At 42.3% G+C, this 18,552-nt stretch overlaps 1 protein-coding gene across 1 annotated transcript in view; it reads right to left on the bottom strand.

The window, feature by feature from the left end:
* Dnah7 (dynein axonemal heavy chain 7) overlaps window positions 1-18,552 on the bottom strand; it is a 257,191-nt gene that overhangs the window by 73,792 nt on the left and 164,847 nt on the right. The window contains exons 50-51 of the mRNA XM_037210456.1: window positions 15,956-16,119; window positions 2,159-2,313 (exon numbers count right to left, since the gene is read on the bottom strand). Coding sequence (XP_037066351.1) covers window positions 2,159-2,313; window positions 15,956-16,119 — 319 coding nt within the window. The remainder of the gene's footprint in view (window positions 1-2,158; window positions 2,314-15,955; window positions 16,120-18,552) is intronic.

The raw sequence follows: 18,552 nt of genomic DNA, 5'->3' as shown, positions 1-18,552 counted from the left end.
AAGATATTACAAGTAAACCACTTATCGCATGCTCAAAGCCACCACAGAAAAGCACATGCTGAGTCTTTTCAAAGGCCCAGGTGTGATCCTCAGAATTGAAAAAACCAATACAAGCTACACCACCAACAAAACCCTGCGAACTGAGCAGTCAGCAGACACTAACTACACAATAAACAGTAAGTCAGTAATTTCTCCCCCACTACATAGCAGTGAGGACACTGAGTTATTGAACCAAATGCTGAATGGCAAAGGCAAATACTCTGAATCCAGAACCAAAGGCTGTGGTGGTAATCTAATTGTACTGAAATGTGATTTTGATTGTATGTTAATAAATAAAGTTGCCCGGGGGTCAGAGCTATTAGAGCCATAGCAAGAGTGTGGCGGTGGTGGCACACGCCTTTAATCCCATAGATATCTGTGTGTTCAGGGATACAGCCAGCATTGGAGACATATGCCTTTAAGATCTAGGGGGCTGTACATTCAGACAGTGACGAGGCAGTCACGTGTTTGGGTTTACAACCAATGAGAAGGCAGAACAAAATACTTTAAATAGACGAACAGACAGGAAATAGAGCTCTCATTCGGGAAGCTGGGACACTGCAGGCAGAAGGGTGAGATTTTTAGCTCTGAGCTCTGACCTCTCGACTTTCTCTTTTGCATTGTTTCTGTGTTTCTTATTTAATAAGACGGTTGGTTACATCAATAAAAGGCCCTACCCAGAACAGGACATTGGTCCTTATGTGAGGGACACTCAACTTCTGTTTTTATCACAGTAATCCTGAATGATTCTGACATCACTCGAGCAAAATATTTGATAGGGATTATGCCTCCCTTTTTGAGTAGCACCTATATCACCTGCAATACCATAGACACAGGCTACTCTATTTCATAGCAGGGTCACTATAGATAATGCACTGTACACTTCCTATAATAACATAGACACAGACTACTCTATTTCATAGCAGAGTAACTATAGATAATGTACTGTACACTTCCTATAATAACATAGACACAAGCTACTCTATTTCATAGCTGGGTAACTATAGATAATGTACTGTACACAAGTTACTCTATTTCATAGTAGGGTAACTATAGATAATGCACTGTACACTTTCCTAAAATGTTAGAAGGGAATTTGAAATTTTACCATATGGAAATAATAAATGTTTGAGGATATAAATATGTTTTCCATGATTTGACAGAATGTGTGCATATATACATTTCATGGTACATCATAAAAGTGTACAATTTTGTGTCAATTTAAAATATTTTAAAATTCAAGAATAGCAACGGAATGAAATACCATGTGTGTGCATGTCTGTGCTCCATTCCATAGATACAAAGTCTTATAAATAGATTTAGATTTTTTTATTTCATGCTTATACTAAAATTATAATTAAAACTCGAAAGCAAGCATATTATTAACTCGGGAACTCGGATGCTGTAGGACTGCTAGCATACTTGTTATGACTCTTCCAGCTCTCACAGCAAGAGGGACCTGACGAACTTCTCCTGGAGCTGCATACGCTACGGCTTCCTGAGTGCTTGTGTTTATTTGGCTAAATTTGATAAATTACACTGATTTGGAAGAGGACCCCAATTAGCTCACATCACAAGCACATTGGGTTTTGTTTTGGCAAGTATGACAGCCGCATAAGACCTTGATTAAAAACAGTTCTTGTCATTTTCCTAGTCTCTCCATTGTGACTGTCAGATACTAACAAGGCATACAAAATCTACTCCATTTCCCCGCCCCTTTTGTACCAGAATTCAAGAAGAAACAGAAAGTGGAACTACTGTTGTATTAAAATATGATTGGCATTATCAATATCAAATGGGCTTTTTAACTGCAGGAGATTAATAATGAAAACTGAAGAAAAGCAAATGGCAGACAAAAATTAAAACATCTAAATTAGAAAGCAGTGCCACAAATGTACTTTGTAACAAAAGAAACCTCCTTGCCTTCCAGAGGATGATTATCTGGGGTGGGGGGGTCCTCACGTTCTCATTTGATTATCAATAAATAACGGGATCAGCAAAGTCATCGCTGTGTCAAGCCTGACACAGATGTTTTCAAAAACCAGTCACAGGTGTGTACTGGTTGTGCCCTATCTGGGCATTTCCACATGTGCACGCACTCGTGAGACATCCTACATACCAGGAGTCCCGAACTGGATGCAGTTTTCCAGCGTCCTGACATAGTCGGGGTCACTCAGCTTAATGAGCTGGAGACTATTGGCTTTCTCCATGTTCTTGATCCACTTGTTAGCCTGGCCCTGGGGGTCTATCATCAGAGGCCACCTTCTCGCATTCCTGAAGACAAGAGAGAGGGGAGATCATTTGGTCAAGCCAGGACTAGTTTCTGACTGTAGGTTTATCTGTTGTTAGTAATGTTTTCCTTCTTTTCCTTGAAGCCGGCACATTCAGTCTGAGCACACGGTAGAAAAACTACAAAGGCCATTTCACAAGTTAACACACTCCTGGAATACGACAGTCTCTAAACCTTAAATTACCTGCTTAATAATATTTGCTGCTCTTGCAAAATATGCTACAAAACTCCACTTCCCCAACTAGGCTTTGATATTAATTAATCCTGTGGCCTGGGCAGGTTACTTCACTTCCTTAGCTTCTGTGTGTTTCTACGTGTTGACATTTGGACAAGAGAAAGAAAAAAAAATTGATCCATTTATAGTCTCTCTCTCTCTCCTCTCTCTCTCTCTCTCTCTCTCTCTCTCTCTCTCTCTCTCTCTCTCTCGAGTGTGTGTGTGTGTGTGTGTGTGTGTGTGTGTGTGTGTGTGTGTGTGCATCCTCTCTCTCTTCAGTAAAGATAGAATGATCTAAGGAAAAAAAATGAACAGCATAGCTTTCCATCATCCAACTGCATAACAGTTATGAATACCACAGTGTTACTACAACCACAGGCCCAGCCTTATTTCCAACACTTGTGTATTTAATGTCATCTATGTAGCTCGTTGCACATGTGCCTTGTGATTGTGAGCTTCCTATGCACAGAAATGAGTTCTCTGAAGGTCAGAGTTCGCACCTGGGTGAGCTCACACCTACTGGTATATTCCCACTCACAAGGGTCAAGGCCAAGAGCAGAAGCCATCAGGACTCAATTTGGTCCCCAATCCTAGACATAAAAGTGTCAGCCGGCATCTGCGGCCTTCTTGAGAGATGCAGCCATGCAGCTTCCTGCCTTGTGTGATGTGTAAGCAGCACTTAGCATTTTAATAACTCTGGCCAGAAACACTGCCAATGAACAAAGAAGGAATGAGGGGGAGGAAATAGGAAGAGAGCAGGGATGCCATCTACCTCACTCTTACGATAACATGTAGACCGCCATTGGATAATTTTTCTCCTGAATTTGAAAGCAATTCGATTGTTAGCACGTAAGTTACAGTATGATACAAGACATGTAGCTCAGGCGGTAAGAAAGACAGCCTTGCTCTTTGAGACCGTATCATGTGTTAGCCTGCTTGGGCACCGTAACCAAATCCTACAGACTGCACAGCTTAAGTAGGCAGCTTCTCACAGTCCAGAGGCTGCGACTGCGGGTCTCAGAGCTGGTTTCTCCAGACATCTTTCTCCTGGCCTTGTACATGGCCAATGTCATTGCTGTCCTCAAATGCAGCCGATGCTGCCTCTGTCCTTGCTAGGACACGAACCTTATTGGAACAGGAATCTTCCCTAACGGCCTCACTTAACCTCAAAGCCTCATTGTGGACTATGGCTTCAACATATGAAAATTTGGGGGTGGGGTCTTCTAGTCCTTAGCATTAACAATATGTAGGAAAAAAAAAAACCCAAAGATTAGTATTGTAACTTAGATGGAAGTAATAAAAATGCAACAGAGAATGAAGGGATGTGAAAGTACATCATAAAGAAATAAAATTATAAACTTGTAAAGGTTTTCACCGTGTCACATTTTAGAAATATGTTTAAGTCTAGAGAAATATGTGTTAAATGGCATTTAGACGTCTCCAAAGAGGCTAAGCAGCTCGCCCGCCATTCTATCACATCCACGTTCTTTTAGCCTTGATGTCCAGGTCCATGCTGTTTCTTTGTCCAAAAGATTGCTCTTCCCCATCTTTTCATTTCCAACTTCTACTCACGCTTCAAGGTCAGCTCAGAAGCTCTGTAGTCCACAAAGCCTTTCTTGATCTCTTCACTCAGAATCTCTTTAGCAATTCATCCTCATTACATGTACGGTGCTTTCACAGAATGGCAATATTCTATTAGGGCAATTCTATCATTTCTAGACTACATCACCCAAATAAATTGTATAGTCCTTTGAGGGAAGGGTACATGCTGATTCTTCTTTTTCCTCTGATATTTAATATATTTTCAATATAATTATATTTAATAGCATTGATTTAAACTAGCAAAAATATTTGACGAACATTATAGAAATTACATCATTTCATTCAAAAATTTAAATTTTCTACATGGTTATCTCTGTGTAGAAAACACTGGTTCACTGAACAGCATTTCAAAATCAGAGTGAAGGACTTCTGATGCTCACCAAAATAAGCCCATGGTACCCTGCATCCTCAATTGATTTTCCCTGCCCCCGCCCTCCCCAAAAATCTCCAAAATACAAAATTCAACCACTTTCGGATTCTAAGAAGTGAATAAAAGAAACAGAAAAAAATTAGGAATGATCAATACGGAGGCTGTGAGTGCCCCCTTTCCTTTTACTTTCTGGATTAACAGAATCACTCTGTAGCAGACACGGGAAACTCTTCAAAGTGGAGAAATGAGAAAATGCCAACGTATGAGCCAGCAAGCATGGGGAGCAGGGGCGGGGTTTTGGTGGGGCGGGGCTTGGCGGTGTGGGGCGGGGCTTGGCGGTGTGGGGCGGGGCTTGGTGGGGCGGGGCAGGTACAAGTGCTAAGTGTTCCGTCTGCTCCTTACTCTAACAAAGGTTTAGAAGGACGATATGCATCTAAGCCCCAAACCAGCCTCTGGATAGTGTGTGCTGAGGAGCAGACCCACCAAGCATGTCAAAACCTTTCATGTCTGAGCACACATGGGAAAGCATTGAAACTGGAAGACAGATATTAACTGACTCGTCTGATTGGTACAACCAAACTCAGTCCTGCCCGCAGGATTTTACCAGGACACAGGATTTCACATTCAAAAGTTCTAGAGAAGGTTACTTATTACGCAAAGAACCAGAATACATTTGCTTCTCAAGGAAGAAAAAAAAAAAAGGGACACTGAAACAACCAGAAATAAAAACTCCAGAGCAGATATTACAATTATTCTTTGGGAGGTGGGGGTGACTATGTTTTAAGCAAATGGAGAAAAGACACCTCATCATTGAGGTAAAAAAGGTAAAATGAATAAAAACAAATTTCAGAACTGAAAAACAATGTCTAAAATAATAAATATTCCAGGGCTCAATGGTAAAAAGCAGACGACGGACCTATCAGCGCATCCCCAGACAACAGAGCACAAAATGGGCAGAACTGAACAATGAAAACAACAAACAAGACCAGGAGAAGACAGAACCTGGGAGACTCGTTAGACAACTCTGCAAGGAGCAGCTGGGCAAGAGGGAGAGACCAGCGCAGAAAACGTATTTGAAAATGCTACAGCTGGACCCTCCCCTGATGCAGAGAAACACAAAAGGTCACAGACTCACGTAAACCGGAAGGAGATGAGAAGCAAACACCTTGTGACCCAGCCTAATCAGCCTGCAGGAACCGAGACACTCGGGGAATGATTTTGAAGAATGTTAGGAGTGGCCACTATTCCAAAGGAGCCACCACAGTGGACTGCAGGTAAAGTGCCACGAGGAAAGAACTTGACGGCCAGATTTGGTGGCCCAGCCCCATAACCACAGCTGCTCAGGAGGCAAAGGGGAGGGCAAGTTCAAGGTCTACCCGGATCACTGAGTAAGTTCGAGGCTAGCCTGGATAACTCAGGGAGACGCTGCCCCCCAAATAAAAGTGATAGAATAATCCCAGAAGGTGTGAGGTAGAGATAAGGGCAGGGTACTTAACACATTCCAGGCCTCAGGTTCAGTCCCTGCCACCATCACCAAACTACCAAATAAAACACAGTTCTCAACCCAGCAGTCTACATACAGCAAAACTGTCCTTTGGGACTAAAGGCAAAATACAAAAAAATTCATTTTTGCTCCCTACCAGCCTTGTTTTAAACAATGCTAAAGGGCTTCCACCTTGACAGGAAGTGATACAAGAAAACTTGGAATTTCAGAATAAACAGATTAATAATGAAGTGCCTGTGTGTCCTAAACTGTGCACAAATATTGAGGCAAAAGCGTTATGACCACCAGTGAGGGCTTTGTGTGTGCAATGGATGTGCTATTAGATAAACCAAACTAGTAGGGTTCAGCTGTTGATTTATTGGCTGTCAGGAAAGGGCTGGCGGGAAGATGGAGGCTGACACGTGAGCATCTGCTGTCTGCAATCTGTTAATCCAGGAAAGCTGCTGGCACAGCCCTCTCCAAACCTGAAGGCCCACGGAGCAAAGTGAGTCCCAAGCTGAGGGCCGGAAGCCGAAGGAGCTCTTCTCGCAGCTCAGGCAGTTAAGAAGCAAGATGGAGGGCTTCCTTCTTCCTCTGACGTTTGTTCTGACGGGGCTTTCCAGGCATTGGCTGTGCCCCTGTGCCCCAGCGCACATCAGCAAGGACAGCTTCCTTCACCTACTCCAGCAGGTCAGTATCAGTGTCGTCCAGAGACATTGTCACAGACACATTCTGCAAGTGACCCTTGATATGGGCACCCCGTAACTAAGCCGACTGACACAGAGAAATAGCCATCCTGTGTGGACACCACACACATGACTGCTACACTATTACCATATGCCATGATCAAGAAGGGTCAAGAGACCTACATGATTGTAAAGATTCTGCATTTTAATTGAGCTCCTATAACATTAACTTGAGACTGTGAAAATATTTGCTAAAAACTGCAAAGTACTATGGTGAAAAGTCAGTACATGAATAAAAAAAGAATGCTGAAAAATTATTCAGATGATTTAAAAATAGGAGAAAAAGGAACAAACCAACAGTCATAAAGATAAAAAAAATGGCAGGTGTATGCATTTTATTATTTTTATGGTTTCATGTGCACTTCAATCTAGTTGCATTTCCAAATTGGAGACTGAGTTAAGTTGGGCGGCAGGGGTACCCAGAAGGCTTTCTAGTATTCTCACCTAGTTCAGTCCAGACGATAGACTTATAGTCAGCCATGCCAATAACCACAATAGGAAACCAAACACATGAGAAAAGATTGTCAAATTCCATAAAAATACACAGTCTAAGGGGCAGAGCAAGACAATGGGTGAGCAAGATCCTCCGCCTCGCCCGTGACATGTCAAGCTTAACAGCTACACCAGCACTAAAGCTAAGGAAAGCAGGCAAGAGACCGCAGACCCTGTTCTTCCTGTAATGGATCAAAGAGGGTGTCACCCTCCTTCTGAGAGAGAAGGGGGATTAAGTCCGGACCTCAGACTGAGAACACAGGACTGGGCCCATCGCTGTGAAGCTCAGTGCCAGGGAAAGCCCCGAGACCCCTACTACCAGGCTGAGCTGCTGAACTGACTCGACCAGCTCTCACAAACATTTATAAACATTAATGAAAGAGGAGGAAGTCTTAAGAAAAAAATGATAGAATAATTTAAAGGAAAGGAGAAAGTAAAACTTTAGGATTGAAGTGTTGCTCCGTGGTTAGAGTATGTATTGTGTCTGAAGCCCTGGGTTCAAACCCAGCAGTGAGAAGAAAGGAAAATTAATACAGTGAGTCAAAATTTGTGCTATGTAGCTAAAGCAAAATGAGATATTTATAGGATTAAATTTACAGGTGAGAAAAACTATAAAATAACCTCAGCTTCCACGTTAGGAAGCCAGAAAAAGAAAAGCAATTTATGCCTAGAGCAAGTAGAGGAATGAAGAAATGAAGAACAAAATCAATGAAATAAAACGAACCTTTGCTACTAGATAGGATTGACAAAATGTCTCCAAATCTAACAGACTAAAGAGGAAAAAGACAATATAAAAATCATGACAAGTAGAGAGATTATCATAACAGACTCTCCACACATCAGGATGACAGGAAGTTAATACTAAAACCACCCACACCCAAAAAACAATTTAGACAAACTAATTTCTTGAAAGATAAAAAGCTATTCAAACTCATAATTAAGATACTGGTAACCTGAAATAAACAGAACCTTAAAAAATTGAGTTCATATATAAAACATTTTAACAGAAAATTCCAGGTAATTTCTGGGGTCATCTCTACCAAATATTTGAGGGAAGAATTCTGCATATTCTACTCCAAAATATGGAGGAGAAATCTTCCCAACTCCTATAATAAGCCTAGTTTAATATGGCCCCCAAACCAATGGCCCTCATGAACATAAATGGAGAACTGTTGGTACAATATCAGCAATTTTAATCCAGATATATATGTAGAGGAAAATAAATCACAGCAAGGTAAAACTTATCCGGGGAGTGCAAAGCTAGATCAACACTCAAAAAACAACAACAAAAGCAAACTAAGAACCAACTAACCAACTAATACTATTCTCTGTAGGAGTCAACTAAACATCAAGAACTGTAAGCGCAGGCTGGGGAGACAGGTCAGTGTAAAGAGCTTACTGAGCAAGAGTGAGGCCCTGTACTCACATAAAAGGCAGGGCAGTGGCCGATGTCTTATTCTCAGCTGGACCGGCGGAGATGGGAGGACTCCTGGAGCTCACTCTGCAGCCAGTCCAGCTGAATCAGTGAGCTCCAGGTTCAGTAAGAACACTGGCCTCTGTACACGAGTTCATACACACACATCACACACACACACATCAAATTCACAGGCACGCACACCACATACACACAAAAGAACCCCTCCGCCCTAAAAAAAAAGTCCCAAACAAACTATAAGATCATCTCAATAGTCAGAAGATGAGAGATTGGCAGAGTTAACATCCATTAATTCCAAAAGTCCATTACAAACTGTCTTAATTAGAGTTTCTATTGCTGTGATGAAAGACCGTGATGAAAAGCAACTTGGGGAGGAAAGGGTTTATGTCACTTACACTTTCAGTAACAGCCCGTCACTGAGGGAAGTCAGGACAGGAACTCAAGCTGGGCAGGAGCCTGGAGGCAGGAGCTGATGAGGTGCCGTGGAGGATTGCAGTGTACTGGTTTGCTCCTTATGGTTTGCTCAGCCATTTTTTTTTTTTTTTTTTAATAGTAGCCAGGACCACTATCCCGGGGTGGCACCACCCACAATGGGCTGGGTCCTCCCACATCACTAATTAAGAAACTGCCTTACAGACTTGCATACAGCTGGATCTTATGGAGGCATTTCCTCAGATGAGGATCCCTCCACTCAGATGGCTCTAGCACCTGTCAAGTTGACATAAAACTAGCCAGCACAACTGACCCCTTACCAACTTGACACACAGACACATCACTGTGAAGCCACAACCTTTCCTTTTTGATTCGTCCCCAAGATCACATATTTATAAATCTCATAGTATAAAACATACCACAAACTTAAAGTCTCAGTTTTTATTAATTCAAACTCTTTAAAATTCAGTCTCTTTAAAAATTCAAAGTCTCTTTAAAAATCTAAAACATTATTAAAAGTTCCAAGCCCCAACTACGGGCTCCTATAAAGCCAAAATAAATCAAATAACTTGTTCCCTCAAGAGGAAAGAGCCTGGGCAAAATCACAATCTGAACAGTGGTTGGGATTCCCTCGCAATCCTCTAAAGGGCTGTAGTCACTTCTGGCTCCGCCATATGCAGCTGTCTCCTAGGCTCAGGCTTGCTCAGCTCACTCCATGTCTGCTGCTGTTCTTGAAGATTCTCCCACGGTACTGACAACTCCAAAATGCTGGGTCTTCTACCGCATCTGGGCCGCACATTCACCAATAGCCTCCGCTGGGCTCTCTCTATGGACTCCAGCCCTTCCACACGATGCCAAGCCTCAGCTGCTCTCCATAATCCCACCTGGGTGGCTCTCACACTACCAGGTTCTGCTACCAGCATGAGGTATGACTTTGGCCACCACTGGATCACAGTTTCGAGGTGCTGATCCTTGGGAAACACTTCCTGGATTTAACCTCCGTAATGTTGGTGTGTTCTTAAATTACCCCTATTTACTCAGTCCTAGCTAACCAGCATCAGTTATCCCAGGAAAGCAAAAGTTTTACGTCGGAGGTGCTGACTCTTCGGTCCCAGCTGACCAGAACCACAGATCCCTAATTCAACACTAATAGCCCTGATAGTTTTAGCTTCCCTCTGAAACTTCACAAACCAGGCCTCCATCATCTGTATTTCTCTCGACACTCTTATCTTCCAGGTTCCCACAGAATAGCTCACCAAGCTTTGATCATCCAATGGCTCTTCTAGCCTGAAGTTCAAAGTCTCTCCCAAACACATGGTCAGGTCTGTCACAGCAATAGCCCTGTATCCTGCTAACAGTCTCTGTCTTGGTTAAGGTTTCTACTGCGGTGATGAAAGACCACAGCCAGAATCCACTTGGGGAGGAAAGGGTTTACGTCACTTACACTTCCAGGAAACAGCCCATCACTGAGAGAAGTCAGGACAGGAACTCACACAGGGCAGGAACCTGGAGGCAGGAGCTGATGCAGAGGCCATGGAGGAGTGAGGAGCGCTTCTTACTGCCTTGCTTCTCTGCTGCGGGCCGCAGGAATATCCTAAGAACTCAGCTGGTTATGGCAAAGTCACTACCTGGAGGAATCAGGGAATTCCTCCAGAGGAAGCCAAATCCCAAGGAGTTTTTGGTGTTACTTGGCTTGTTATATATCAGCTGTATTCTGTTATGAAAATCATGTGTGCCTTCATAGTTTTCCCAATTGATTTTTCCCTAAGAAGGGCTAACAATGTGGACCGATCACTCTCTAGACATACACATTCCAGGTATTTGGAGAACAGCCTCAGGAAAGACTTTCTCTGGAATCAGATATCTCCCCTAGCCACTTTCAAGGACTAAAGGAGACATCACCCAGGTGGTCACCCAATTTCCAAGGATTAACAGTGATAAGAACCCACAGGCGAGTCTCCTGACTTAAGGTAAATTCCACAAGGGGACACCGCCTAGGTCAGGTAGACATTAAGTAATAGCTTTACACAATTTAGCTCAGACCCCTCCTTTCTTATTGCCTTACTAACTTTATAGACCTCTAACTACTTACCTAACCACTTCTAGGAATGTTTAGATAACCTTCTGTGCTAACAGCTATGCTCAGCCAGAACTCCCAGTTCAAGCCTCCCTGTAATTATCACTATTGGTAGCATCCGGCCAGGTCCATCACCGGATGGAGGAAAGTACCTTATCAGAGATACCTCTGTACTCTCTAAGAACAGACTTAAGCATCCAGGCTACCTGTTTGAGAAGGCCTGGTGGATGTGCTAATTAAGCTTAACTTCCTCCTTTCCCAAACCTTACCTCCAGTTCCAGATCTCCCTTTAACTATCACCAGAGGCATCTAGCTGTACACAGGTTGCCTAGAGACTGAGCACACTTTCCCCCACCCTGCAGAAAAACGGCAGACAGCTTGGACAGATAGGAGCCACAGGAAAAAAGAAGACAGTTTTATTTTCTCCCATTGACCTAGCAACTTATAGATTTTTAACATCTTTTACCAAACACATTTAAGATTATAGTTGTGCACGTAAGATCCCTCTTCTTAGATATTACCCATATTTAGCCTTTAGTTAATTCATTAGTCACTTCCCCTTTGGGTCACAAATGGTAATTAACAACTTGTGCCCCTCTTTGTAATTCTTATCAACCCTCCATTTGATCCTGATAGCCGACAATTACTGCCTGAGGAAGTTCAGGCTGAGTGTCCTGGGTGGAGGGGAGGATTGTGATTTTGGGGAGATATATAACTGTAAAGTAGAGGACAGAGAGAAGAGAAGAGAATGGAAGAACTAGATGGGTAAGAACTTGAGAGGAACAAACTGAGATGGGGAAGAAGTAGATTGAAGGGCTACAGCAGAGTACTAGAGGAACGAGATGGAAGATGAGGAAGAGCCAGATGAGAGAGAAGGAGACGGGAGAGGAGATGATATGGGAAGGAACAAGATGGATGAGAACCTAGAAGGGGCAGAACTAGATGAAGTAATTAAGATAGAACTTAGAGGGGATCGCAGACAAGTGTAGAGAGAAATCAGGCTAAAGATGACCTAAATATGAGAGCAGAATATAAGCTTATAACTGTCACAGAATAATAAAGTATATGGACTAAGGAGTTTTGTGTGCATAGATTAATTTCTTTTCATCAAAGATTAATTATCAGCTGGTTGTAGATTCTTCCCGGACCCTGGGAGGGGACTATCGAGGGGCTGGACCCCCATAGTCCTCGATACTTCCCATGACTAGCTAGGCCTCCTTATAGAACCCAGGACCACCTGCCAAGGGCGGCCCCACCCACAATGGGCTGGCTGGTCCGCCCCCATCACTAATCAAGAAAATGTCTACAGCTGGATCCTATGGGGGCCTTTTCTCAACTGAGTGAGGGTCCTTCCTCTCTGAGGACTCCAGCTTGTGTCAAGTCAACACCAAACTGGCCAGTACACAGACTGAAAGCGATTTTCTTCTACCCAATGAAATCAATGCAACAGCAGCCGTAAAACGGCCTGCAGCTGAAACGACTTTGTGACGCTCAATGTGTTTGCATCCCCGTAGACCTCGCGGACAACAGTGTTCAATTTAATTATCCGTTTGTAGCATTATAGTGGAAGCCATTGACAGTGCAATAAGCCAAGGGAAAGAGGCGAAGGGCACACAGATTAGAAAGAAATTAAAGTGTCACTGGGCAGACAGCATGATTGCCAGTATACAATAGCCTAATAAACCGACATAAAAGACCAAACGAGTTTTCAAAGTTGCAGGGTACAAAGTCAGGATGCAAATACTCCTTTCTGGAATAGAGGAATTCCTAATACTAGCAGCCAACAACCAAACAAAAAAATTAATGCCATTTACAAGAGCAAACAAAAATTAAATACTGTGCATACATAGAACGGCAGAGTACTTGAAGACCTGTTAAAACAGGTGGAGAAATACACTACATTCGTCAGTTAGAAGACTTTAATAACTTGTCAGTCTGTCAATATTGTCAGGACTATCAATGTAGCCCCAATAAAAGTCCAAGAGGATATTTTTTAGATATTTACATTTTATTCTAAAATTTATATTGAGTTAACAACTAGACAAAATGATTTTTTTTAAAGGAGAACAGAAGATGACTCAAGCTGACCCAAAGTTTCCAGAATCAAGATGATACAGTACTTGCATCACGACAGGCCTATAGCTCAGGGTATAAAGAATCCAGCAGCAACCGGGCAGTGGTGGTGCACACCTTTAATCCCAGCACTTGGGAGGCAGAGCCAGGCGGATCTCTGTGAGTTTGAGGCCAGCCTGGGCTACAGACCGAGATCCAGGACAGGAGCCAAAGCCACACAGGGAAACCCTGTCTCCAAAAAAAAAAAAAAAAAAAAAAGAATCCAGCAGCAGAACCACATATATAGGAACAGTACATTTTCAACAAAGATACAAAGATAAAACTGATGGAGAAAAGACAATGCTTTAAATAAACTATGTTGGGATAACACTCCCTCCCCCGGCCTCTTTTTTTTTTTTTTTTCTTTTTCTCACTTTGTAGACCAGGCTGGCCTTGAACTCACAGGGCCTGCCTCTGCCTCCCAAGTGCTGGAATTAAAGGAATGTGCCACCACGCCCGGCCTGCCTCCCCTTTTTTGTGAACTTCTGAGTGAGTCTCTGTAAGTACAAAAAAAGTGAATATTGCTCTATACCCAGTTAATAGCCGTATCCAACTTTTGTCCCATCAAACAATGCTCTTCATGTGACATCTTCTTCATTCAAGGTCAGGAGAATGTGAATTCGCCTTGTATTTTTCTTTTAATTAGGGCTTCCTCAAAATATTAGATGAATAAAATTTCAAAGGACATGTACTTGAAGGTAGATGGAAAAGTATTCTTTCTTTTTAGAATAATGCATGAAAGCATTTATTGTGGAAGGTATTATGCAACATATTCTAGTTCAAATGGCTCCACTTTTTGGATGGAAATGTTGAAATAAGAGTGAAGAAGCATTCTATTTACCTGCTTACATCACCACCATTATGTTGCAGTATTTTTTGACCCCCCCCCCAAAAAAAATGTGTTTCTCTTCAGTCTTCCTTTTCACTCTCTCCACTAAAATTCCTTTTGCTACTATCTCAAATGTTTACTTACTCATTTGTACAGGTGTATGTATGTGTTGGTGGAGGTCGGAGGACAACCTGTGGGAGTCTGTTTTCTCCTTCGGCCTTGAGGGTCCTTGGGATCAATTTGAGTTGTCATCCTCAGCAGCAAGTCAGTACCCACTGGCCCCCCACCATTCTTGAATTTATAAGTGTTTAAAGTCAATTGTTTGCCAATGGAACCTGAATTTGTCAGCAGTCACTGTTTCTGACTTGGACGGTTTGTCCTTCGGTTGTTGTATAAAGAGGATTCTTATTTAATGTTCTTCGGGTGGTTGAAAAGCGCAGATTTCTTTCTTGTGATAATGCACATCCACAGCAGCAGACACAGGAGGACACAGAACCTGAGTATTTAACTGTTGAGGGTGAGGCTGGTCGTCTGGGCCTTCCCTGAGGCCTTCCAGAAGGGACTTCCTTAGTTCCTTATCTGAAAAGGAACATAGCTTGGCCGAGCCAGTAATGGCCTGGGGCCAGACCTGGGGGGGGGATCTCTGGCTTTGGATTCTGAGAACCCAACTCTGTGCACCCCAAGAGGCTGCGGTTACCAGTCACAAGGCCACTGTGTGCTAGGTCTGGGCTGCACTTGAGAGACCCGGGGTTTCCTGTGGACAGCCTGCTTGGTTAGCTTGCCGCCGACTTCACACTGCTGTGTGATGCTTTTGGCTGACGCTGCCCCATTTTTCCCTTCAGGAACACTGTGAAGAAGATGCTTTATTTCCTAATAAACTTGCTTATATGAGCAGTCGGCTTGTGTAAGCTTTCCTGATCCCAAACCTTCCTATCATCTCCTTCCTCTCAGCCCCTGGTCATCTTCCCCTTGGGACTCTCACTGAAGAATGAATGACCTACTGGTCCAGGTCATCTAACGGTGGCACATTTCAGAGAGTTCTGCTGTTTTCATCTCCAAACACATAAGGTGAGCAAGAGTGGCCATTCTCAGTGATTACAGCTACTGAAATAAGTATGTTTCTCTCTACTGAAAATCAAAGTCTGCCTCTCAAAAAAAAAAAAAAGAAGTTATCTATGGGTTTGGTCTACTTACCAAGCAGTTAAATAATACTCACTTTAATCCAATAAATGTCCAGATACAATCCAATTACACTCATCCCTATCATTGACTTTTGAAAGTCAAAGACTTTGAAGTGTTAATAGCTCCCAAAGTTAATTGTATTCTAACTTGTCCAAATTGTATAAACTTTCCTAAATAATCAATGCCTTACTCAGCTAAAGTAATATATGGGCTTAGGTCCTTAGTAAGTGCCCAATATTCGGGATTATCATCACCAAGCAAGCGTCTTTGGGAGACAAAAGGAGGCGTTGTGCAAGTAAACAAGATGTGTGTCCAAAGTTTTAATTTGATGACTTAAACATCTGTCCTGAAAACTCTCAAATTTGTCCCACAATAGGGACAAGGACAGACTTTTGGAACAATGAGGACAATTAACATCAAAGACCCACCACTGTGTATATATTAGCCTTTTATAACAGGACTTATGTTTTATGGAAATAAAAACTTTGCTCTTTATTATAATATTAACAGAAAATAATTAAAACAGTTAATTAGCAAACATTTCAATACTGTGAATATTTACTAGCTAAAATTGTTTAAAAGGTTTGCAAATAAATATGTCTACTAATTAGATATTAAAGATCATTTGTGAGAAAAGATTTTTTTTCCTTACATTATAATGATCCCATTATCGATGGAAAATGAGTCAGAGGGTAATCCAGCAATATTCCAGGCTCGAATTGTAACAGCTTCTCCCAGAGTACCCATAAGAGAATAATCATCTGAGCAAGGGATGTCTCTTTCTTTGCAGGACTGGGACCACTCCTTGGTTTGGTTCTTTAAAAAATTCACAGAAAAATATAGACATGAGTTGGTGGGCAGTTATCAAAGGAATAATATCTAAACTCCTCAATCACTATTTACTGAGTAAATCAACTACTGTTGAAGCTCTACATCAAAAATGATTCGTGTATTGTGGTGAATAGGTATGGCCCCCATAAACTCACGTGTCTGAATGTTTGGCCTATAGGTAATGGTGCTATTAGGAGGTGTGGCCTTTTTGGAGTAGGTTTCCACCTATTGGAGAAAGCATGTCACTGTGGGAGTAGGTTTTGTGGTCTCATATGTTCAAGCTACACCCAGTGTGGTACACAGTTCACTTCTTGTTTTTTGTGGATCAAGTTGCAGAACTCTCAACTCCTTCTCCAGCATCATGTCTGCCTGCATGCCACCATGCTTCCTACCATGGTGATAATGGACTAAACCTCTGAAGCTCTAAGCCAGCCCCAATTAAATGTTTTCCTTTGTAAGAGTTGCTGTGGTCATGGTGTCTCTTCACAGCAATAGAAACCCTAACTAAGACATGTATCAAACCTTTCTCAAATAAAATTATAATTAAGGAATGAAAATTAAATGTAATCAATGGTGAGATAAAGCCTAGATAGACCACATGACAAAGCTGGAATTTTTGTATTAGAATGAACAGTCACTATGTATTATTCTAAAGTTTAATTTTACAAAGTAGTTGACATTCTATGGTTTAGTTTCATTTCTGTTGCTATGATGAAATAACTTGACAAAAATCAACTCAGGGGAGAGGTGGCAGGAACTTAAAGTAGCTAGTCATGCTAGTCACGCCCACAGTCGAGAGCAGAGTGAGGTTGACCGTATGTATGCCTCGAGTGCTCGGCTCTCTCTTCTCCAGAGCCTGCCTCATGAAACAGTGCTGTCCATGGTCAGGGTGGATCCTCTCACCTCAACTAATCCAATTAAGAAAATCCCTAACAGGCATGCTCATGGGCCACCCTGATGTGGACAACCCCAACTGACACTCCCTTTGTGATTGCAGATTGTGTCAAGTTGACAATTATATAACTAACCATCACATTCTCCATGCAGTTTACATAGTTTATTTAAATTATAAATACTCAGAAAAAATACTATATTATTATAATATAAGCCCCTAAACCTGCAGAATGAGTAGGGGACAGAGAAAACATTTGTTTCTGGTTCTCATGTGCTCTGTAGGATGGACCACCTAAAGGCTATTGGGTTATAAAAAGTGTCAGGCTACACTATGACTGTCTATAAGAGGTATGGTCTCTTATGATGTCCAGGAACCAGGAGAGTGCTCAGTACTAACATCCATACTAATGTTCAAGTCAGGTGACAGACAAAAAGCTTCAGAAACAGTAGACGACATGACTGGGAAGAAAATAGAAAGACCAAAGGAGGGTGTCCACAAGGTGGGAGAGTGAATGTCCGTGATGCTGGCACCTGTTTTGGGCTAATGAGGATGCCCTGTGTGGGTACAGGTGGTGCTGGGAGGGGCTTGGTTGTAACTACCCTCTCCCTGCGGTTCTTACGGAATAGCTTGTATCAACATTCTCCTAGTTTTACTCATAAAGGCCATGGTAGTGGATGAGTGGTGACTTCATGACCTTAAGTTGTTAGTATTATTTAGAAAGTCCCAAACATCTGTTTGTGATAAAATTACAGATGACATTATTTTCTTCATTGCATCCTACCAGTAGTACATAATTTCAAGGTATTCATCTACCAAGAACGCTAATTTTTTTTTATCACTTCATTAAAGCCAGGCTTCTGTTTCTTAATTGTGGGATGTTATTTGTGATTATTGTTGCTTTGGATATCAGAATATAACACAAAGCTACTCGGATGAATGAAAAGCAGAGTTCTCTTACAGCTGTGCGTATGACAGGAGGTGTCACTGGGAAGAGTTGCAGCAGGTTGGCACAACGGCTGATGATACAGTAAGTGGGATGGGATTAGCTAGATTTCGTGTACTTCCTGGGGATTATGTATCTGGATAAGTCTGTGGAGATAACAAGAGGTTTCCCTGGGAAACCTGGGTAATTCGAGGACCTCTAAAAAGTTGTCCACTTTCCTCCAGGAGAGCTAGAGCCTAAAAGGGGAAATCACTGAGCTCAGAGCTCATCAGACTACACATGAAAAAGCAGAGGCTGTCCCGGAGTTGAAAACAGTGAAGCCTGCAGTTGGGAGACACAATTTTGCTCTTTGGTCCTCTCCATTTGCAATGAACATTTCAGCCCTTTGTAGGGAGACACCTACTTGGAATGCTGGAAAGATTATCAGGCATTCACACCCATCTCTGTTGGTTCAAAACATACTCCTGGGCACCTCACTGACCCCCACACTGAATATTCATCTTCAGCTTGGGCAGCTAGAAGTGCCACACCACACAATGCCTGTTAATCTTTCCAGCATTCCAAGTTGATGAAGGATAGA

The sequence above is a fragment of the Peromyscus leucopus genome, chromosome 13 (genome assembly GCF_004664715.2).
Source record: "Peromyscus leucopus breed LL Stock chromosome 13, UCI_PerLeu_2.1, whole genome shotgun sequence".
Taxonomy (NCBI): Eukaryota; Metazoa; Chordata; class Mammalia; order Rodentia; family Cricetidae; genus Peromyscus; species Peromyscus leucopus.
This window is presented reverse-complemented; position numbering and strand designations above follow the sequence as displayed.